The 24,856-nt window shown below is 37.1% G+C and overlaps 1 protein-coding gene across 20 annotated transcripts in view; it reads right to left on the reverse strand.

Moving 5' to 3' along the window:
- Positions 1-24,856, reverse strand: part of SNAP91 (synaptosome associated protein 91) — a 133,307-nt gene that overhangs the window by 79,780 nt on the left and 28,671 nt on the right. For all 20 annotated transcript variants that reach the window (XM_036024411.1, XM_036024407.1, XM_036024425.1 and 17 more), the window contains exons 3-7: positions 12,351-12,493; positions 11,480-11,555; positions 10,594-10,696; positions 8,837-8,930; positions 7,092-7,203 (exon numbers count right to left, since the gene is read on the reverse strand). In XM_036024411.1, the coding sequence (XP_035880304.1) occupies positions 7,092-7,203; positions 8,837-8,930; positions 10,594-10,696; positions 11,480-11,555; positions 12,351-12,493 (528 nt within the window). The remainder of the gene's footprint in view (positions 1-7,091; positions 7,204-8,836; positions 8,931-10,593; positions 10,697-11,479; positions 11,556-12,350; positions 12,494-24,856) is intronic.

Here is a 24,856-nt window from a genome sequence, read left to right on the forward strand (position 1 = left end):
GTGGCAGGCTACCGTCTAGAACAGCTCCCAGCAACGCTGGAGTGTAACCGGTGGCTCAGTATCATCATTATTTTATATCTGCACATGGTTAAACACATCTATTTTATATTCTCTCAAAAGTATTTTTCATTTTCTCAAGATGGGTTAGTAATATATAATTATACGAAGAACTAATTATTAAGGGTAGCTACTCATTTCCTTTTGTTGACAGTCTTTCTGTAATTTTACTTTTAGCATGGACCACCCCTGCAGGGGATTCAAGGGAAGCAGAAGGATCAAGAAAATAAACACATACTGTTTTCTACTTGTTGAGATTTGAGAAGGAGGTGAGTTTCTTTTTAAATGGCCAAAGCTAAAGATATTTTCTTTATCCACACTATCCTCTTTTTTAATGCTATAGATAAAATTATGTGCTATGAGGAAACAAATCTTTTTTAGTTTACAATAAGGACTTATTTTGGTAAAACATGCTTTTCTTTTTCCTTGTTAAACAATCGTCACATAAACAATTTCTTTCAAATGTGTAAATTATTTTTTATTACAATCTGTTTATTTCTTTGCATCAGGTCTTCAGCAATAACACAAAAAGAGAAATCAAACTGAATAATCACAATTTCCTTTTAAAACCAGTGGATCAATATTTTAAGAAAATTTTCTCTCTCCCCTTTGGACACTTTTTAAATCGTATCTATCATGGTAGTTAAGGATTCAGCAACAAAAGAGATTCATTCATTGTGGTTTTAGGTCATAATCTCATAACCATTTCTCTAACAGTGAAAATGACACCAAAAGGCAACATGTACTGATACCTGCAAAGTTATGAGGTTTCTTTGTCCACCTGGAGACCAAGCAGGTCCCAGAGAAATTAACACTTTTAACAGAGGGTATGTATCATCCAAAAATGAGCCTCTGCCTTTCTTTCATACTAAAGATAACATATGCTGATTTTTAGTATTTGAAATGATCAAATTTGACATTTGTAACATGAATCTTTGTAAAGTATTGATAAATTCCCATCATGTCTGCCTTAACTTTCACAGAGTAACTCTCCTAGGAAAGGAGCCATAGGAAAAGGAATCTCATCCCTGAAAGGGAAACAAAGACTTTGCATGTGGGCTACTACTAATGACCGTCAGTCAGTAAGGGAAGCATCTTCCAACTTGAACATCAGAGTTTCAATATGGAGACAAAATGTCTGTGAAGGTTTGTGCCCCCAACATTAGATGTAGAGAATTGATTATGAAGACCTTGATTAAAACTAACTGATACTATATTTATAAAATTAATGCCTCGTATTATCTAGTAAACAAAAGAAAATACCCGTCTCAAAATACTTAGGATATTAAAAGTGTGCCTATATTCTAGAGTTACTTTTACAAGAGCAATTTGTCAATGCTGAATGAAGGCCACTCAAACCACAGTGTGGTCAGGCAAGAATACACACCTCCACCACTTAAAAATAGTTCGGTCTTCTTTTTATTTTTCCATTACCATTTAGTTCCCTTCTTTAAAATGAAAAGGTGTAACTCTTCTCCTTTTCTTCTTGTAATATTAGCCAATAGACTATTTTTTTCAAATTAAATGAAAAAAATATGTACTGAATGGTTATTCTAATATAAAGGAAAAAAGCACTTTTTCTATAATCTATCTGTAAATGCAACATAAAGAGAAAGGAGAGCAGCATTTAAGTAGCTGTTCAAGACAACAATAGAGGAGGATCACGTGGCTTAACATGTTTAATTGTTAGGTGAATTATAAAAGCAATATAGCCAATGTTCTTGAAGCAGAAGTGGGAAAGAAATGGGTACACTGTGAGGGAGTATGAAAATGAATTAGCTGGGCATAGATCTGAGTAAGGTGAGCACCTCAAAGGTAACTGAGGTTTTAGATTTGAAATACTAATTATATATAAACCAGAAACAAGAAGATTAGGAAGGGTAAATTTGAGAGCTCGGTTTTAGACACTGATGAGTTTTAGGTAAGAACACAATATCTAAATTTAATGTCTACAAGAAGACATGCAAAACTAAAGCTCAGAATAAAGGTAAGGACTGACATAATAGATTTTGAACACATCATAATGGAGAAAATAGGTTCTCCAATAAAGAACACGCAGAGACAACAGAATGGGACATGGCTAGAAAGAAACTTTAGCACAAGCTCACATTTATGAGTGCTAAGGTAGAGTAGGATCAGCCAGCAAAAGAGAATGGGAAAATCTTCTTTGGCTTACTGATAAGCTCTCCCACCTGAAATAAAGGTAATATGGTTTTGAACTGCATATTATGGACAGGAATCTTTCCCCACTAAAGGCAACATGTCCAAAAGCCCTGTGTTCAATGTTGGGCCTGTCTCACCCAACTTCCATTCTATTGTTTTCTAGATTCACAAGAAGCCAGGATTCTGGATGTAAATTTAGTTCTGCAAATGAGACCTGTGGGAGGTCTAGAAGGTGAAACTGAGGTAGAGCCATGTTTCCTGTGTCTTTTCCTCTGTTTCTCACATGTGATAAAATCCCAGAAGTCTGAGTTTACCTTTCAGCAGCACTGCACTGTCTACTATCCACCTTAGGGGGTTGAGGAGCCATTGTTATGGTTGCAGCTACTTGATAAGACACCCTACTCCCTAGGTTATAGCCACAGGGGTCTGTTCTCTAGTTTTCTAGGATTGCTAGGCAGTTGAGGTGGTAGCCACAGCTACTTGCTTTCAGCATGCCTTTTAGTGGTGGCTTCGGTAATAGCTTCCTAGTATGTACAGTAGTCATCTCAGGAAGCCAAGCTTAGAACCAGCTCCTGCAGGCTTCTGATAATTACATAAGCACCAAATTTCATGTATGAAATCCTCTTTTGTTTACCATGTGCAGGATGCTTTCTGTTTCTTGAATAGACACAGTATGTAGTACCTGAAGTAGATGTAGGAATCAGACCCTCGAAAATGTTGTAGATGCAATCTGGGATTAGATATGCAACCTAATTGGATTTGATGTCAGTGATGGCCACCTGCAACTATTGGGACATTGAATTCTCATAGTCTGTGCTGTGTAGCACAAAATAATTACTTAAATGATCACCTACGGCTTTCTGAAATGAGCAGCCAGAATTAAGCTTATCAGACCTAACAGCTGCTGGGATTGAGCACCATGATGGAAACAAGGCAAACAGAACCGTGGGGTAAGTGGCTACTCCTAACTCCCCTGAAAATCTTAAAAAGGAAAATGACAACACAGGCTTTTAAATTATTGGCTCTGGGCTCCCTTCAGACGGTGGTACTTCCAGCTGGCCTAAAATAATCTTATCTGTTGCAGACACAGGGATGGCATAGTCAGAGAAGAGCCTAATCTTGTGAGCTGCTGAATTATAACATATGTGGTTAAATTTCCAGTCACACCATGGTATCTTCTGTGAAAGTTAGGGCATCTATTGTGGAAGAAAATTGAAAATAACTCATTTGGTTAACCCAGATTCAAACCAAAATGAGCGATCTTTGCTGGAAAAAGCTTTTCCCTCTTACTCTGAAGAAGCTGGTCCTGCCTGGCTTGGTGATCCTGTAATCGACCCAGTTTTCATCAGGGAATGAAAATCTCCTCATCCCCTATCCCTCTACCTCTTACCCCTACCCTTCCTTTGCGAACTGCCTCACTTCCTAGAATGAGTTTGGAGTCCAGCAATTCCAGCATACCAGAGAAGGGCAGCACAAAGTCTGACCTGGGGGAAACACACGTGCTAGAAGAAATGCAAGATTCTGGAAATTTATTTGGCAGTAGGAAAGCCAGACAAATGCAGACACTCAATTACATTTAAACTGTAAATAACAAAGAATGTTTAGCATAAGCATGTCCCAAATATTGCATTGCATTTATTAATACAGAGTCATATGTATTGATCTGGATACAAATTTAATTGGGCTTCTTGTATTTTTTCCACCTGAATGTCAATCCTAACTGATAAAAATCTAGACAGTTGGAATGAATTCTAAATGTTCTGAGCAGGAAAGAAGGAATATTACATTGGACTTTACAATGTGGTTGGTAACATCGATTTGGGCGAGCATACCAAAAGCATGGACTGAAGTGCCAGCCTGAGCATCTGGGAGTGGCTCTAACACAGTGGTTCTCAAACTGATGTCCCCAGACCAGCAGAAACAGTGTTTCTGTTCCACACCTGCTAGAAATGCAAATTCTCAGGCTCTTCCCCCAAACTGCTGAATTAAAACCTCCAGGCTGGTTCTAGCAACCTGTATTTCAGTAAGTTCCCCAGGTACTCTTGAGGAAGGTCCTGGAACCACAACCACAAGGTACTTTTCTTCATGTCCTCTGCAAAGGGACTGTTATCAGAGTGACTATGTACAGGGGAAAAGACTTTTCAGGGAAATAGACTCTAGGTTGATGCTACTCCCTGGGGACTCAAAATGTCACTATATCTTCTGGCAATCTGAGTACAGGCCCTGTGGGGATTAGGTCATAAAAAAAAAACTATATCCAGTGGATACATGAAACTATCTGTGGCTATTTCCCCAGTTTCCTGAATATATAGTTAAGATAGAAACACTTTAAAACTAGCAGAGTCCCTACACTGGTTTTCTAATTTCTGCAAAGGTACAGATGGGTCTAGCACTCCATCATATGCCCAGTTAACTTGCATATCAGGTTTGTGCAAAAGATGAAAGAATGGCAGAGAGTAACAGGTTGCTGTGAACTTAATCAGGTAATGACCACTACCTGTAGAGATCCAGATGTGTCCTCCTTTCCAATGTAAAAATCCTGGCTCCTGACAGGCAGCTATCAAACTAGAAAATTCTTTTATCTCTATCCCAATAAACAGAGTCCATTAGAAGTGGTTTGCTTTCATCGGGCAGGATGCCAGTACACCCTCACTGTCTTATTTCAAGGGTATCAACCTCTCTGGCGGTTATAATCCCAGGGGATATCATTTCGATGACATTAGTATGATTGTATCTAGTGTGCAAGAATTTCAACTATGCTAAGTGCCTTGATAAGATACATGTAACCAAAGGGTGAGAGAGAGTATCTATGAAAGTTCAGGGACCTGCTATGTCAAAGAAGTTTCTGAAGGTCCAAAGGTCCCCTCCATGTGAAAGACAAATTGATTCACCTTACATTCCCTATAACAAAAATGCAGGCAAAGCCGGCTGGGCTTTTCGGTTTTGGAGGTAATATACACAACATGTGTGTGCTGCTCTGAACAGAGTTTTGGTGCAGTGTCAAACATAAGTGGGGTCCAGGCAAAGGGCAGGCTGTGCCACTGCTGCAAACTGGAGCCACGTGGGCCTTTGCTCCTGCAGATCTAAAGGTACTCAAAGTGTCTTCAGCAGATCCAAATGCTGCAGAATGCCTCTGGCACACTCCACTAGGAAAATAAAGTAGAAGTCTCTAGTGCTCTGGAGCTGAGCCATGTCTTCTTCAGACAGTAACTAATATCCTTCGGAAAATTGCTCTTGGCTTGCTTCTAGAGACTTAGATTCTGACCACAGAATGTCAGGTAATCAGGAGACTCAAGTGTTATCTAATACACCAAACCATAAAGTTGGACAAATGCAAAACACTCCACCCTCATATGGAAGTGGTCTATCAGAGATCAGTCTAGTTTATAGCCATACCACCCTGAACACACCCGATGTCATCAGATATCAGCCTCCAGCAGATCCTGAATACCCATGTAGGTTGTATGAAGACGGCCCACACTCCCAGTGCGTCTTCTCCTCTGCACTGCCATTTCTCCTTCAAGTCATGCCTGTGACTAGCTGACTGAGGGCAAATGGAACTGAAGCTTGGTTTAGAGATAGTTTCTCATGCTGGCACCAGTTGGAAGTGGTTTGCTGAATCATTATATGCCTACAAAGGAGTGACCTTGACAGTGGAAAGAAATCTTTTATTGTAGATCAAGCTTTAATAATATATCTATCTGGTTTTTCACTTTATGTCAAAAGAAATATGATGAGACATATAGAAATGCACAAAAATATGTGCACTAACTAACTGCTGACCTGTATGACTAAGGACATGGAAAAAATAAAATTAGAAGATCGGTGACAAGAGGTTTGGGGAAAAGGTAGAGTGGATTGACCTCTCAGATGAGTAAAGAACAGGAGACTACTTTTATCTCATGCAAATGCAGTCCAAAGGCATACACCATGAAAAGGTCCTCAGTAACTAGGGGGGCAAGAGGATTCTACAAGCTGATGAACTAAGTGCAATTGCTAAGTATCCCATCTGCCAGAGATAAATGAGGAGCTTCCACTATGACACCATACTCCAAGGAGTACTGAAGATCCCACATGGTAACAGGATAAGGATGAACTCCTAGGGTGGAGCACAGTGATCTCTCTATAGCATAACAGACAGTTTATCCTGGACATAGATTCATCATCTCTGCCTACACTGCTTTGCCAGTACCACCGTCTGTGGAGTGACTCACTGTTATAGTATCTCACACAACACGGCCTCTATTTTTACCACACACGAAGTGAGACAACATACTCCACGGAACTCATCAGTCTTAGCATGAATCACATCAGTCCAGAAGTGGAAGGTATTGCTTAATGGCCCGCAGAAAAATGCACTTCACACTCACTCTACTCTAAGAATACACCTTAAGAAGTTAGGGATTCTAGTATATACTCTGAACCATTGACCTGGACCCATTGATCAATATATGGGTCCAGGAACCTAGGAGCTAAAGTGGCCCCTCTCACTACTACACTTAATGAGGTGGTAGTGGCTTCTTGCTTCCTGCACATCTCCAGGGCTGGCATCAGAGGTAGATGTTAGCATAATGGAGCAGTAATTTATTGTTATGGGACTCATTCCAAGAGGTAAAGCTTAGAACCTCCTCCTTCAGTCATTCCAAAATCCTGTTACACACCCAAATTCCTATATGTAATCCCTTCCTGCTTAAAACATTTAGAATGTTTTCCATTTCTTGTACTTAGCTTGACTGATGTGAGAATACACAGGGGAATGTGATTCAAATGGGTCATATACTCAGATTTTTATGTATTAAGGCTGCAGTATCCAAATCTTTGCATTCTAATACACTCTTTATTCAAAGGCATCATTCAGTAGCTCTACATACCAAGGAGGTTAATAACTCCATCATTGTAGCAAGCAAAAAGTTTGATAAGATCTTTGAAAAGAAGCATAAATGCAGCATTTATGACACCGTTTGTTAGCTCATTTGGATGCACCTAGGAGATGAAAAGTTAATGTGTTAAACATATCATTAAATGACAATTTTTCTCATAGCAAATTAAAAAGTCTCAAATGATTAGTAAGACATTCACCCCTGTTTTACAAATGTTGTGTAATTCTTTTAGTAACATGGTAATGTCAAAAGATGGAGTAAATTTTTCTTGTTTCAATTTAAATCAATGAAGTTATCCTATCAATGATAAGACATACATACATTCTATTTTATCAGCAATCCATAGATCAATCAAATCCACCTTTTGAACATCTGGTCTTTTGTTGCTTTTACTATGTTATATTGCCTTCTTCCACTTCCCCTATGTAATGTTCTCTGTGGAAGGGTTCGGGCTTCAGGGGCCTGCAGTAACTCAGTGAGGAAGCACAGCATGGGTAATACATGCTTTGCTGGCTGCCCCTCAAACAATTCTTGAGATTCATGGCATTCACCCACCCACCAAACACTCTAGTCATCAACACGAAGAAGAAGAATTTCTCCTCATCTCCCAATCCTCGTTCACATCTTCTCAAGCTCTGTTTCTTTTCCCCTTTATGATTTTTCTCCTTTGAGACAATACCATAATTGAGGGCAAGAAAAGCAAAGAAAAATAAATGCACAAAAAGAAAAAAGTTAAAAGAAACAATTCCACAAATATCTAGTCGAGTTCTTACCACAAAATCTATAAAAAAAAAACACAAGATACATTGCTGCTTTTACTGAAATGTCACTGGAGTTGGGTTTCGTGATTAGGATTCAATTGTAGAGTAAACCATATAATTATAACAGAAATTTTAAGTTATTAATATTTGAGGAAAATTGTTTTAAACAACTACCAAAAGAGGGGAAAGCTAACAATGCGAGTTAAGAGTTAATCTTACTACATGTCAGAATATTTTATTTTAATGAATCAAATATAGTTATTTAATCAAAACTTTTTATTTTGAAATAACTATAAATCCCTATGCAGTTATAAAAATAGAGAGAGATTTCAAGGTACCATTTACCCCATTTCTCCCGATGGTTTCATCATGAAACTATAGTACAACAGAATATGGATTTTGATATCATCTACCAATCTTATTACCTGATTGTACTTGTGTTTACTTATGTGTGTCTGTTTAGTTCTATATAATCTTGTCACATGGGTATGTTAGTGTATTTACCACCACAACCAAGGCACAGGCATGGTTTTGAGAGACCAGTCACACTGGTATTGTCAGGAAGAAGGACCAAGACAAAAAATAAACAATTCTCTTTGGTGAACGGTGTCATTTGAGCATCTGTATAACATGGCTTCTAATTGCTGGCTGAGTCACTGAGCTGCCTGCAGGTACATTTTGCAGCTACAATCTGTCAAAGACAACAGGAAACCACCATCCTGCTCCAAACCTGGGGTTTCAAGAATGTATCACTTGTGTTTTCCCATGACTTAAATAACTACCTGGTAAACTGCTTAGACAATCTGCACAATCATGTCTACCGAGCTAACAGCTTCAACTAAGCGTTTATCTAAATATCTTAAATGAGGGAGATCTCAATCTGCTTCCGAGGACATTCCAGCTCTGCCTATAGCCCACCTTTAAGTAAAAGGCAATACTGACCATGTAAGAAACATTTGCTAGTGAGATACGTACATCAAATTCAAGCAGTGCATCAATTTGTCCCTGTAGTATTGGCATGCTCTTTAGTAGCTTTTCAGGAGCCATTGTCCTCATGACACCATCAGCCCTACAAATTTTTAAAAAAGAAAAAGATAAAACCTCCTTGTGCATGGAAAACTCAAGAGCACATGCATTGTTCTTAGCCATTTCCCCCTTATTTCCTTGTTGACCCTGTGGGGTGATTTTGAGACATGAAGAGGCTGTAGTTGACCCCCTTCTCTGTACTACTTCCTCTGATCCATTCTTATTCTTTAACCACAAAGGCAACACTTTCTTTCTGTACCTTCTACAGGCAGAAAGCACTGTGGTCAGGATAAAAGAGATCAATTGAATTTCTAAATGGATTCTTTTAAATCTGTAACAGAGATAATAGTATTAAAAATCTAAGTGTCCTAAAATGCTAATTTTTTGTTTCTGAGAAAGAGAAAACACGTCTTGGAAGTCTTTAAAAGACTGGAGTACAAACGTTATCAACATCAGTGAAGAAAAATGCATGATGATATGCATAGTCTGGCCAAAAGGAGATAAGGGTTTAGCTGGAGAGGATGCAAGCAGAGGTTAGTGCCAGAGGGTGTGACAGAGGGGGCACTGCACCCTGTACTCACTCCCAGGCCTCTTAGGGCACCCCCGTATCCTGTGATGGTCAGGCAGTGACAGTACTGAAACAGGTAAGGAAAATGTCCAGGAAATGAGAACAGGCTGATAATGGCAATTTTCAAGGTCTTTTTCAGGTCAATGGTAGGAAAAGCAACCCAAAGAGTCTTTATGTGCCCGTAAAGAGGTACAGAAGTTCCTAAGAAGGCTGTGGGCCTGTGGTGGAGAGGCCACAGTGCACTGGGGGACATCAACAGTGACTGCCCAGGGAAGAAGTCAGAGGAAGGTGTATGAACTAGACTCATCTCTAATAGAAGGGGATGAAATAGGAATCTTAATTTTTTAATCTTCATCCACAACAAACTAATTTATTTTGAATAGGTAAGTTTATATTGGTCATCACAATGATAAAAAAGTTCAAAGCTAAGGTTAGGTAGGCTATTAGAAAAGTAGAGTTATATCTCTTTGTGTGGATTACAGAGGCTAAAACATTAAATCTTCTACAATAATTTGTCATTCTTTCAAGTTAGGAACAAACACAAATTTACACATACTTTTGGCTGAGCACTTCTGATTAAAGTCAAACATCTATTTGGGGGGAAATAAATGTTAATGAAGAATTAAAATGTGTTTCTGCTTCAATGAGGTTTTCTTAATCAATGGCTAGTATTAATAATTAGTTCATTATGGCAAGTGTGTGTTATACTAGGCCGCTATTACCTCTCAGAAACAGATCTCCCCCATGCAAACAGTTCAGTTTAACCTCAATCAAAACACGTTGGAATAATTATTGTCAACTACAGCCACTGTTCTAAAATAACTCTGTTTAAATTTTCTCCATTTAAAATTAAAGATACATGTGTTTAAGAATTTTGAATTGGTTTTAACAAATAAGAATGTCATATCATTTCAATTCTAGGTATCATGTCAGATTTTATGCATGACAATATAAAGTAATGCATGTTACAACCTCAAGGCTAAATTCAATAATGTTATTCAATGAGTTTCTTTTTCAGGTAGTTATAAAGTGGCCCTTGATAATCAACATTAGTTGGCATTTAAGTTTAATTAAAACAATTCAAGTACACCTCAAAGTCTTATTCTGCTCAAATCAATAGGAGAAAGAAGAAACATACCCTTTCTTCACTCTGGCAAAATCAAATGCCATCTGTCTGTAAGAGAAAGCCTTTTCATTCAAATATCTACTATAGCGCCTTATGAAGGTAGACATATCATAACCTGGGGGAAGGACAAGAGGAAGTAAAACTGATTAGTAAAATACCTTTGATTGTGCTTTGTTTAGTACCAATTTCTTTTAACTCCCCAAATGTAAATAATTCTAGGATGAGGTCAATTAAGTGTATCAGACAAGCTTCATTTAATCCTACCCCAGGCAAAGATAATCGTGGCATGAGACATTCCAAGACTATTTACTTTACTTGTGTCCAGTTGTTTATACTAGTTTTTAAATATCTTATCCTTGTACGGCATGTCTGTTCTGATTTCCCATTGCATTTTTGTTCACTGTTCCAGGTAACAGCCTGTTTTAGACTCAATGTATGTTGCTCTCTGAGAACTCTCCACTTCCCTGCCCTGCTTGCCTTATACATAACAGAAACCAGTAAATATGATGAATGAACAGATGATTGCAGTTTGAATTTTATTAATTTATAAAGAACACTTCTTTAGGACTTTTTTTTTTACTTGGGAAAGCATCTTTCATTTCACTGCTTCTTGCACAATTATAGACAAACAACTGTGGGTCTGGCATACCCACTGTTACTTTTTAAGGTAAACACTAAAAAGACAAAAATAAAATTAACATATAATTTACACTCTGAGTTGTTTAACCATAAGATATTTAAAATCTAGTATAAAATACCTATGTACTTTTTTTATATCTTCTTAAACACCTAGCAGAGCTATCAGTTTTAATTTTGTATTAATAGCCTCACATCAAAAAAACAAAAAATTCCACATCAAAAATATAGCAAAAAAAAGATAAAACATAAATATTCTCACCATGGGATCCACTTTTGTCCAAAAAATTACTGAGATTGAATAGTGTATTTCTAGAGGCCAAATACTGAATAAATCTCTAAAAAACAAAAGTTAGAATTAAACACCAATACTATCAAATCATACTTTTAAATAATTTCTGATACTAAAAAGAATTTTTATTTTTAAAAATTGTCACTTTTTTCTTTTACTCAGTTATAAAGCTTCCTGGGAGTCCTGACTTTCTCTGGGGTGTGGGGAGGGAAGACTGAATACTGCTGGCTGAGTTAGAATTAACTGAATTAACTCAGTTATATGGTCTTTCATTACTGTATGTAACAGAAACACTGCAATTTAATAGGATTTGGTAGACATCCTACACAAAGTAAGTAATTTTTATTTCATTAATATTTTCAAAAATTAAACATTAATATGAAAGTACTTTTCACTTAAAGACACAGAGGAATATTTCCTATGGGAAAGAATAATTTTACTGTTCCTTTTTCCTAACATTTTTGCCTGCTAATATATTTATATGTTATACATAGGGTGAAACAAAAGTAGGTTTACAATTGTTCACAGGGAAAATAATATAGTAACTCATAAGTAACAATACAAGAATAAACTGTGTTTCACATACTCACATATGTAAACCTACTTTTGTCCCACACAGTGCACTTAGGTACCAGTAACATTTAATACTTAAATCTCTCTAATAAATGTCTAACAACATTAATTTTAAAAATAGCTAAAAAGATTAAAATTGTACTCTAGATGAATCGGAACCATAGATTTTCTCATAATTAGTGAAAGCTCAAAGGGCCTTAAGTCTTCATCATATTTTTCCATAAAAGCCTCACTCCCTCACCAAAAATAGAAAAGTTCACTTAGTTACCTCATTCCCATGCACCATAAGATGATGTGTTGTGACTAAAGCTTTAAATACAACCACCCAGCTGCTGTTGGTTGCCCGCTCAAAGAGTGTGTCGGCCATCTGAGGAATATTAACATTGGTCTCATTGGTAGCCTGGATCAAATCTATGAAAACAGAAGATATCCATCAAAGATATTAATCATTACACACAAAACTTCACTGCAAATGTTAAACATGTAAACATGTTTACTAAAATGAGTCCACAATTACTTTCACAGTAGTCAATAAAAATTTTTAAAGTTAAACTGTATTACTTTCACACATATATTTATAGATACATGTATTTATTAGCAAATGTATCTGTTTTTTCTTGAGCTTATTTTTTCTATTGAATTCTCTTCTATACCCTCTTCTGAATTTTATCTGTTTTCTGTTACCAAAATCAGTTTCAGATTCAGGAAGGCTAAGCCTCATATTAATCATCTTTTTTTTATCCCTCCAAGCATAATTGTTTCAGACGTATGGACACTTACTCTATGCACCATTTGAAGTCAATAACACAAATATTTTTTAAAAACACTATAGCTAAAAGCATACTTTAGTTGGATTTTAATTTCGAAGGATGCGAATAAATACATTTGTCACTCAAGTGTCAGAATGAGGGCAAAGAGTGAAAGGAAAGAATTTCACAATGCCCATCTAAGCGTTCCTAGAACATCATGCACACATTAAATTACTATAATTTGACTTGCGTGTTTCTAAGAGAGTAAAACTTTGTACCACATTCACTATCCACACCTATTTATTATCAGTATGATTCTAGGTCTGTCTCAGGAAAAAACAATTTATATAGGGGCAAAGAGTTGCTGCCCAGCATTCAGAAAACGTGGTGAATGTTGTCAGAAAGTTAGCAGAGGCATCCAAGGATCACGTGCTAATAGAACCCAAGCCACACTGGGGTATTGCCATCTGAAGAGGAAACAAGTTGGACTTCTTTTTCAGGCCACTCCCGCCATGCAGAGATCTGCATATGATGCCCACTTCCTAGGAAATCCCATGCAACAAACACAGAGACAAACCATGCTTTTCTTTACTCAGAGTCCACACTCAGTAATCATTAAGCTATATATGTCATTCATTTCTCTTATTTTATAATAAATAAGATTTTAAAAAGTTGATACTCCATCGCTGAAATAACTCTTAATTTCTAGTCTAAAGGGTATCAGTAATTGTTCTCAATTGTAAGTGGACCAAATCAGGCTTATTTTTTTACTTTATTTTAAATTTCAGTCATCATCCCTTCCTCTCAACACCCCTCCCTCAATGTTTCTCTTTATTGGAATGCCATTCATCCTTCAAGAAACTTTTCCTAATCCCTTTTAAACGCATCCCCATGTGACCTCCCTCTGTTTTAAAACTTGAGGCATTTTGTTTTTGCTGGGTGTTCAGAGTAGCTGTGTATCTGCCCCAAGTTCCTGCCATACCAAAGCTCCTCGAAGACAGAAACAGTCAGACCAGTGTCTGTTTCCGGTACAGCACTTCACAAGGCACAGTGCACAATAAATATCTGTTGAGTAAAATGTACAAAAACTATAGTTTCGCCCAAAATATAAACAGTCCTTTGAAAAAGAAAACTCACTATGCTATAAACCTTGTTTCTGAGACAATATCGAGGGACAAATTTATACTTGAAATTCTGTCCGAGTCATGAATTCTTCATTTACTTACTGCACTGGTCTCTGGGAATAGAGAAATGCCTTGCTGGTTGGAGGAGACAAATACATGTCCAGGTAGCAGAGAAATCCCTATAAAAGGTGAGTAAAGAGAAGCAACAGAATAGAGCAGAAAGAGCCTGGTCCAGAGCTCAGCTCAGCCCCTGCCTAGTTGTGTGACTCTGGGCAAATTAATATCCCTTTAGCTCAGGCCCTCATCTTGTAAAGAGGGTAATAATTACTACTTTTCAGGTCTATTATAAGAAGTGCAAGTGGTCTAAACAAAGTAGGAACCCAGAATAAATGTTTGTAAATATGGTTACACATCTACTGCATTATGAGAGTACGGTGAGGTGTTAGGGCAGATTCCATGAGAAGGACCCTAAACTCAGCTATGACATGCGAGAGGAGTGAGAGGTACTTTTTAAGCAAATATGCAAAGTGTGGAGCCACATGAGGTGGTGTGTCCTTCGACACCTGTGGTGGCCTGAGGCCTAGTCGTAGGCAAGTGGTGGGGAGAAACGTAACTAAAGAGCTTCGAAATGGCCAGTGAGGGGTCTCACACATGACATCAAAGTGTCTGGCCTTCACCCTCTGGACTAAGGGGGACCTTAAGAAGTACCAATAAAAGTTCACTTTTACTATAACATTATTCAATCACATTCAAGTCAATTGCATTATTCAGCAACTACTAAGTACTGTCTGCAAGGTAAGCAGAGGCACAGGGCGAGACGCAATCATCTCTGCCTGGAGATACTAGCAGATATAGAAGTGGCAAGTTAGAAGGCCCAGCTGAGAGTCAGAGATGGGGTGAACATAAACTAAACAAAAAGCAGTAGAAAGAGGAGTGATAATGAATGGGGCAGAAAGATATTTATGAGGTACAACTGATAGGATTGGGAAGTGAGTAAAAGGATATTGAGAGGTGAAGGGAAAAGGAATCTTGAACAAGTCTAAGTTTCTGGCCTGGGGTCCATTAAATGCTTCTTGCTGAAATGGACAGAGTTGTTTTTAAAGGAGATATAAACTATTTTGGCCATAACACATTTGAAAGAGCTGTTAGAGATCTAATTTGCAATGTTTGATAGGAGCCTAGAGGTATGCTCTCAAGTTTAGAGGACACATTTGGTCTAGATACAAATTTGGGAGTCATCTGCAGTGAAATAAGAGCTGAGATCTTGAAAGTAGAAGACGTAACCCAAATATTATACAAAGAACCATAAAAATTATATTATACATAGGAAAAAGAAGAACCAAAGCTAAGAAAGACCAATGTTTAAGAGATAGGGGGGAGGTTAGGGGTGGAAGGGTCAAGCAAAAAGGACAAAAGATTCATGGCCGAGGACAACAGTGTGGTGACTGCACGGAGGGAGTATAAGGGGGTTAAACGGTAGTGGAAAAAATACAGTAAAGATTGAATAAATAAATAAATAAAATATTAAAAAAGAGATGACTAGAGTAAAGGAAGTGAAAGAATGCTCAAAATGGTAAAGAGAAGCCCAGGAAAGTGAAATTATGGAAGCCAGTTAAGAAATGGGACTATATTAAACTAAAAAACCATCAACAAAACAAATACATTTGATAAAGGGTTAATATCCAAAATGTATAAATAACCCATACAACTCAACAGCAAAAAACAAACAATCCAATTAAAAGTTGGGCAGAGGACCTGAATAGACACTACTTCAAAGAGAACACACAGATGGCTGACAGACATATGCAAAGATGCCCCAAAATCACTAATCATCAGGGACATTCAAATTAAAACCACCTCACACCTGTCACAATGGCTGTCACCAGTAAATCAACAAACAACAAGTGCTGGTGATAATGTAGAGAAAAGGGAACCTTCATTCACTGTTGGTGGGAATGCAGATTGGTTCAGCCACTGTGAAAAACAGTATGGAGTTACCTCAAAAAAATTAAAGATGGGACTGCCTTATGACCCAGTGATTCTACTTCTGGGGATTTATCCGAAGAAACCAAAAACACTAATTTGAAAGCATATATGCATCCCTATGTTTATTGCAGCATTATTTACAATAGACAAGATAAAAAAGCAACTTAAGTATCAACCAAAAGACAAGTAGATAAAAAGCAATGATACATATATACAATGGAATATTGCTTGATCATTAAAAATGTGAAATCTTAGCATTTCCAGAGGCATGGATGGACTTGGAGGGTATTACTCTAAGTGAAATAAGCCAGACAGAAAAAGAAAAATACCACATAATCTCACTTATATGTGGAATCTAAAAAGCAAAATAAACAAACAAACAAAATAGAGACAGACAAATAGACACACAGAAAAGACTGATGGTTGCTAGTGGGGAGGCAGGGTGGAAGGCTGGGAGAAAAAGTGAAGGAATTAAGAAGTATGTATTAGTAGTTGAAAAATAGCCATGGGGATCTAAAGTACAGCATAGAGAATATGGCCAATGATACTATAATAACTATGTATGGTACCAGCTGGGTACTTGAAATATTGAGGGGACCACTTGGTAAAGTATATGATTGCTCAACCACTATGCTGCATACTTGAAGCTAATACAAATAATATTGAATGTAACCTATAATTAAAAAATAAAATTTTAAAAAAACTAAAGTGTTTGACAAGGAAGGAAGGGTGGGGAGGAAGGAAGGGAAGAAGGAAGGAAGGAAGAAAGGAAGGGAGAAAGGGAGGGAGGGAGGAATCAAGAAGAAAAGGAGAAAGAAAGAAATCAAAAAAAGGGAAGGGAAGGGAAGGGAGGGGCAGGGGAGTGGAGGCCTTCAGAGATTTGAAGAAGCAATTAGGAATCATCAGTGTCAAATACCACAGAAAGCCTTAGCAAGCTAATCTCCAAAAACAGAATGTAGAACTAGGGAAATGCTGCCAAATCCTAAAGTATTTGTGCCCCTTTATAAAGAGCATTTGCCCACCCTGTTCTGTCACTAAATGGGAAGTACGCATAAAGCACTTCTGATGCAGAAGAAAGATCAATGGCTGTCTCAAGGAAAAGCTGAATTGTAAGCCATTCTAACCACTGTTCTTCACTGACCACTGTTTTTACTTGCAAGAATGACAGACTTGAAACCAACAGTGATTCAGAATTGATATTCGGCAGTTATTTTCTCAAAAATAAACTGAACCTGTCACTTCAAAAAAAAAAAAGAATGATAGTACTGATTGCCAATGATAAAATTTAATCTTTTAAGTAAAACTTTTAATATTAGGAAACTTGTGTCTACCATGAGAGTCAGGGGAAGCTTAACAGTTTTCCAGTTATTTAAGACTTTTCTGATAAGCTCATTGGTGACATTAGTGAATATCATTTGTTGATATTATATAATACAATGTGTCAACATTTTAGAAGTTGTGAATAACTCGGTGAATCAATATTTTCCCAATGACTAGTATGGAATGTTGCAAAATAATGCATTCAATTCATTCAAAGTACAGACAGACCAATGGGTTTTCATGTAACAGTACAAAAGTTCACTGACATGGTTTCAGATTCAACACCGCAATTTAAATTTAATAAACTATCACTCAGAGAGGTACAGCATCAAAAAAGAATATTCAGAATTTATTGAAAAGCCTATTAAAAATGGTTCTCCCTTTTCTGCCCTGGCCAGTGAGGAGGCTACAGTAGTTGGAGAGTGTCATCTGGCAACCAAAAGGTTGTGGGTTCAGTTCCGGTCAGGGCACGTGCCTAGGTTGCGGGTTTGATCCCCAGTCCTGGCATGTGTGGGAGGCAACGGATTAATGCTTCTCTCCTGCATCGGTGTTTCTCTCTCTCCTTTCCTATTTCCCTGACTCTCTTTAAAAGCAATGAAAAAATGTCCTCAGTTGAGGATAAAAAATAAAAATAAAAATAAAATGGTTCTCCCTTTCTAATTGAATATCTGTGCGAGGCTAGATTTTCCTCATCGATTTCAACTAAAACAATATATCCCAACAGAGTGGCCACAGAAATAGTATGAGCAGCCATCTTCCACTGAGCAGGATAGTAAAGAGATGTGCAAAGATATAAAACCATACCGCTGTTCTCACTATATTTTTTGTTTTGAAAAAGAATTATTTTTCCCAGAAGTATTGTGTTAACATGTCGATTAGTTTATCATTGTTATTTTAAACTGAAAAATATTTTAAGACTTTCCCAGTTTTGGTTTCTAATACAGTAATTATCTAAAGACGATGCACACAAACAAAAGCTCTTTGAATTCCTCCATAATTTAAGAGTACAAAAAAGTCTTAAGACCAAACAGTTTGAAAGCTGCTAGTCTTTGTACATGGCTGAAAAGAGAATTGCTAGGTTGTATGGTCTGCATGTATTTAACTTCACAAAATGGTTTTACACAGAGATGGCACCAATTCACATTCTCTTCAGCAGTTTATGTGAATTTCTACTGCTTTACTTCCTCACCAAATAAAAGGTTTCCATTAAAAAATTTCAAATAATTAAACAAAAAAGGCATAGACATACACATGTAGGAAAAATATATTCTTGAAAATTGTGAGAATCTAAATGCTAAATGTTTCTGTCTTATTTGAAATCCTTAGAATTCAAAGTCTTAGTTGAGCTTGGGGGGATGGATATGGTATCTTTTTGGTAGTTTTAAAGTAGCTTTACTGAAGTATAACTGGCATACAAGAAAATGCACATATTTAAAGTATATCATTTAGTAAGCTTTGACAAACATATGTATCCATAAAACTATCAGCAAAACCTAGATAATGAACATAGTCATCACCTCCAAAAGTTTCCTCAAGCCTTTTTATAACTCCTTCTTCCCACCCCTCCCCATTTTCCTTCCCTGTTCTCCCTCGGCAATCATTAATTTGCTGTTAGCCTCTATACTTTAGTTGGTGTTTTCTAAATTTTCTAGAAAGGGAAATATATTTGGGGGAGGGGACAAGTCAGGCTTCTTTCACTCAGCATAATTATTTTGAGACTCATTGTTCCATGTATCAATAGTTCCTTCTTATGGATGAGGCGTACTTGTTATATGGGCATATCAAAACTTTATCCATTCACCTATTGATGGACATTTGGGGAGACTCCAGTTTTTGCTTAGTACATGTAAAACTACTATGAACATTTGTGTACAAGTATTTGTAAGAACACAGGCTTTCATTTTCCCTTAGGTAATTGCCTAGGAGTGGAATTTTTAAGTTATTTGAGAGTAAGTATTTAAGAAACTGCCAAACTGCTTCCAAAATGGTTATCGTGTTACATTCCCACCAGCAGTGCACAAGCGGTCCAATTTTTGTGGTTTTCTTTTGGCCATACTAACAGGTGTGATATGGTATTTCCTGGTGGTTTCTCTTTGCACATCCCTGATGACTATCAATATTAGACATTTTAGTGTGTGTTTTTCACTGATTTATTCATCATGGCATACATTCTTTGCTAATTTTTATTGGATTGTTTGTTTCATATTATTTAGTTGCTCTGGATCAAGTCCTCAATCACATGTATGATTGTAAGTATTTTCTCCAAGTCTGTGACTTCCCTTTTCATTCTCAACAGTGTCTTTCAAAGAACAGTAGTTTTTAGTTATAAAGCTCTATTTATCAAGTTTTTCTTGTATGGATTATGCTTTTGGTGTCATCTAAGAAATCTTTGCTTAAGTGAACTCACAAAGATTTTTCCCCTATGCTTCCTCTAGAAGTCTTATAATTTTATGGTTGTAAAGTCAGGTCTATAATATATTGTTAGTTTTATAAATGGCATGAGGTATAAGTATATGGCCCTTTTATTTTTGTGTTTGGATATCAAATTTTTCTAGCATCATTTGTTGAAAAATCTATTTTTTTCCCACTGAAGAATCTTTGAACCTTTCTCAAAAATTAATTGGCCACATATCTTTGGGCCTATTTTAGGACTCTTTCCTTCTGGATTGATCTATTTGTCTATCTTTACCCCAAAACCATGGTATATTAATAGAAATTTAATAATTCTTGAGATCTGGTAGTGTTAGTGTTCTGGTAGTGTTCATTTGGCACTTTTAGATCCTTTGTATCTTCACCTGAGCTTCAAACTGAATTGATCAACTTTAGCAAAAGATGTCTGTTGGGATTCCGATTTGGATTACATTGAGCTATATATATCAATTTGGAGTGAACCAGTATCTTAACAACATTGAGTCTTCCAATCCATGTACATGGTCTGTCTCTCCATTTATTTGTATCTGCTTTAATTTCTCTCAGTAATGTTTTGCAGTTTTTAGCATATTTTAGTAGATTTTTCTGATAGTTTCATGGGTGCATATGTTTGTCAAAGCTCACCAAATAATATACTTTACATACATGCAATCTTATGTCTGTCAATTATACTTCAGTAAAGCCATTTTACTATGTCAGTCTTAAGCATATTTAGGAAGAGAGAGAGAGAGGGACAGGTTATCAGTTGCCTCCTGTACACACTGCCACCAGGTGTCAAACCCACAACCTAGGTACATGCCCTGACTGGGGATAGAAACTGCTACCTCTTGGTGCTGGGGACAAGGCTCCAGCCATTGAAGCCACCCAGCAAGGGTGAAGTAGTTCATATTTTTGATGGTATCATGAATGGTATTATTTTCATTTCAATTTCTAATTGTTCACTGCCAATATTGAGAAATACAACTTATTTGTATATATTGACTTTACACCCTGCAACTTTGTTAAACTCACTTATCAGTTCATTTTGGTAGATTCCATCATATTTTCTTCATAGAATATCATGCTATTTGCGATAAAGCAGTTTTATTTGCAACCCAATACTTGTTTGTTTGTTTATGGCACTGGCTAGAATCTCCACTCTAATTTGAATAGAAGTGGCAAGAGAGGACATCCTTGTCTTTTTCTGATCTTAAGGGGAAAGCATTCAGTCTGTCAGTAGTAAGTGTGATGTTAGCTACAAGTTTTTCATAGATGTTCTATTGCTTTATGTAGTTTGAGGACATGCCTTCCCATTCCTAGTTTGCTGAGAGTTTTTACCATGAATGTATACTGGATTTTGTCAAATATATTTTCTGCATCTATTGAGATAATCATATAGTTTCGTTTTTCAGTCTCTTATTATGGTGAATTATGTTGATTAATTTTCAAATCTTAAGCCAACCTTGCCTTCTTGGGATAAACCCCCTTGGTCATGATGTTTTATCTCTTGTTAGATTTGATTTGCTAAAATTTTGTAAGAATTTTTACATCTATGTTCATATGAGGGGTATTGAACACTCTGTTATTTTTCTATTCTTATAATGTCTTTTTCTCATTTGGGTATCAGAGTAATGCTGGCCTCATAATATAAGTTGAGACGTATTCTCTCATCTTCAGTTTTCTGGAAGAGTTTGTAGAGAATTGGTAGAACTCACCACTGAAGTGATCCAGACCTGGATTTTTTATGTGAGACTGTTTTGTAAACAATAAATTCAATTACTTTAATAGATAGAAGCTTACTCAGGTTATTTATTTTCGAATGAGCCTTGGTAGTTTATGCCTTTCAACAAATTTGTCCTTTTCATTTGAGTCACTGAACGTATTGGCATCAAGGTTTTACCAGTTTTCCCTTATTGTCCTTCTGTAGAATCAGTAGTGATGCCACCTCTCTCCTAATTGCCTGATACTGATCATTTATATCTTTCTTCTTTTTTTCTGATTGGTCTCAATAAAGGCCTTTTAATTTTATCAGTCCTTTCAAAGACCCCACTCCATCTCTACAATTCAAGAGGTCACTAGGACCCAACGGGGGTCCTGCACCCTTTGCTGGAGCCTGGAAATGCTCTTGGCCTTAAGCTGGGGCAATCCTAGAATTCCCCTTATCTTCTGTCTCTTAGGGATCACTGTGCTTTACTGTGTGATGTCCAATACATTTAAAAGTTACTTGATAAACTCTGTCTAGTTTCTCAGTTGTTTCAGGAAGGAGGATAAATATTGACCTCATTGTTCCATTCTTCCACAAAGTAGAAGTCTTTCTTTTTTCATAGTTTTAAGCAATTGAAATATGTTAGAAAATCTACCTAAGGTAAGATATTATCATCATCAAAATTAGAAAATATAATAAATAGGTATAAGTTGGAAGACAACTTTGACTTTTAGAAGATGCAAATAATTGTTCACTAAAATAAAAATAGCAACAAATCTGAGTAGCTCTCAAATTTGTGATCGCCCACTTCTCCCATGACTGTGAGGCTCTGGGGAGAAGTGTGGTGCGTCTGGGCAGGGTGGGACATGTGACATTTAATGACTTGCTGAGGGCTTAGGTGGGAGGGGCCTAAAGGGGAGGCTCTGAGAGCTACATAAATGAGAGCAAAAGTGGGACAGCAACAGTGAGAAGTAAAGACTCTCAGCTGCTAACTGTAGGTAGCAAAGGAAAATGGAGCAGGGAATAAAAGAATAAACACCTACTTGCAAGTTTGCAGAGGTGAAGGTGAACAGTTTCTAAATGTGCCCCATATGGTTAATAGTATTTGCAATAGTTAACAAACAACAATATCCTTCTTCAAATAAAATCTTCTTTATATAGAAGAGTATCAAATATGACCTTTTAAACTATTTCATTTACCTTAGTCAATATACCTGAATAAAAATTTTATTTGTATTTTCATATCACTACATGCAAACTTTAATCTAGCTTCTGAACTATTTAGGTAACTTCTTTCACCTCAAAAAATATGTATATTTTATAATTTCTTTGTATCCCTTTGTAGAAATACATGCCCTACAAAATCCCTTTATGGTATTTCTTCCCCTATGGAACTGTGACAGATTCAAAACAAGATGCAGTTTACATACAGCATAGTGTATAGTCAAGTCATTCAGTTAAGGCTTTGGAGCCAGACCAGACCCAGTTTAATTACAATCTGTTACTTAATAATTGTCTTATTTGAGTAAAGCTGCCCCTCTTAACCTCCATTTCTGTATTACTGTGATGAGGACAATAATAGCGCCTATGTGCTAGCTGTTTTATTAAAGTGGGTAAGGCTAGCTGTCTTATTAAAGTGGGTAAGAGCCTTACAGTGTATCAGGCTCTGTGCTACATACTTTGTTTGCATTATACTTCTTTCCTTGTATCTATGTATCTAAAATATATATGGCTATATCTGGATATACAGGGTCTGACACAAATAACAACCCTTTTTAATCACAAAATCCTTTATTACAAAATCATAAGCATGTAATTCTGCAGCATAACAGTATCACACTCAAGTACACCATTTGACATTTTAGGTCAAATAAAATAAAAACTATAAATTATTACACCCATATTATTACCCTACCATCCACACTCAAACAGGTGTAACATCTGCCAGATCCTGTATATTATAGTATACATATATAATATAGTATATACTAATATTGATAGATATACCTTTTGGCTACCTGTATCAAAAGACTTGGCATACTCTGTTAATTAATTTCAGTAATTCATCCATTAACAAATACTTTCTGAATGCTAATTATGTGCCAGGCCCTGTGATATCAGCTGGAGACGCAGTAAGAACAAAACAGGTATCGTCTGCCTAACAGACCTTACTTTCTAATGGACACAGAGAAACAACTAGATATACTGTCAGGCAGGGTAAGTACTGTGATAAGAAGTAAAGTGGACAGAAAGTAAGAGTGGGTATTGTTTCAGACAGAGTGATCAGAAAAGGCATTCCCAAGAAAATGAAATTTAAAGACACCTAAATGCACCAAGGAAGCCAGTCATTCAGTCATCTTTGGGAGGAATGTTTCATGCAGAGCAAAGAGCAAATGCAAAGGTCTTCAGGTGAGAAAGTGCCTGAAAGTTTCAAGAAACAGCAAGAAAGCCAATGTTTCTGGAGAACAGCAAGCAAGGGAGAAAGTGGCAGAAAGTGAATTGATCAAAACCAGATAACTCAGTGCATTATAGCTTACAGGAAGGACTTGTTGTTTCATTAAAATGCAGTGGAGAACTGTTACAGTGTTTTAGTCAGGGAAATGACATGACCCTAACTTATATTCTGAGGAATTACTATGGTGGCTACATGGAGCACAAACTGGTGGGGGGATTGGAGTTAGGAAGACAAAGGTATGCCTGTTGTCTGAAACACATAAAAAGATATCCTCGGACACATGTCAGCATTTAAGCATCATGATAAGCTGTACCTTCAAAGCGCTCTAACCATGGTTCAGTGTGAGATGCAGGGAACAGCAACTTTTCAAAATGAACATTTTCAAGTACCATGAGGAAAGACTGTGATGCTTCCCGAATGAAGAAGCCAGCATAAGTGCATACCCCGCTGCCTGCCTGACTGAACCCAGGGCCACGTTCCACCATTGTTCAGGACTGGGGTAGGGAGCGAGTAAGCATCCATGTGCCAACTGTGGCGCCCCCAGTTAACCGCAGGGTGGTAGAAAATTATTAGGACAGAAACTGGAAGTTCACTTTTTGCCTTTTAGGATCTGTACACAGCTGGTTCTGGCATTAACAATGTAGCCTTTAGGCAAGTCACTGGATCTCTTCAGCATAGTGCCTTCATCCACGCAGTAGAAATATCACATCTGTCCACCAGCCGAGGTATTACATTGCTCTTCTATTTTATCCTCTTCCAATGGTTTTCTTAAAAATTAAAATAGGATTCTTAAAAGAACTCTTTGCTTTAAGAAGCAGATGACAATTTCTATGAGCAGAACTTTAAAAGGACACATTAAAAAGTAGAAAGTATTATAAATGTAGAAGATGGCATTTTTAACAGACCACTGAAAGGGAAGATCGTGGTGTTCTGGGCAATCCACAAAGACTCTCCAGCCAGTCCTCTGAGCTGGCAGTCGCTGCGGGAAGGGTGGCCTTTGCTGACTGGGTTGCCAGGGAGATTTTA

This window comes from Phyllostomus discolor, chromosome 4 (assembly GCF_004126475.2).
Source record: "Phyllostomus discolor isolate MPI-MPIP mPhyDis1 chromosome 4, mPhyDis1.pri.v3, whole genome shotgun sequence".
In the NCBI taxonomy this organism is placed as follows: Eukaryota; Metazoa; Chordata; class Mammalia; order Chiroptera; family Phyllostomidae; genus Phyllostomus; species Phyllostomus discolor.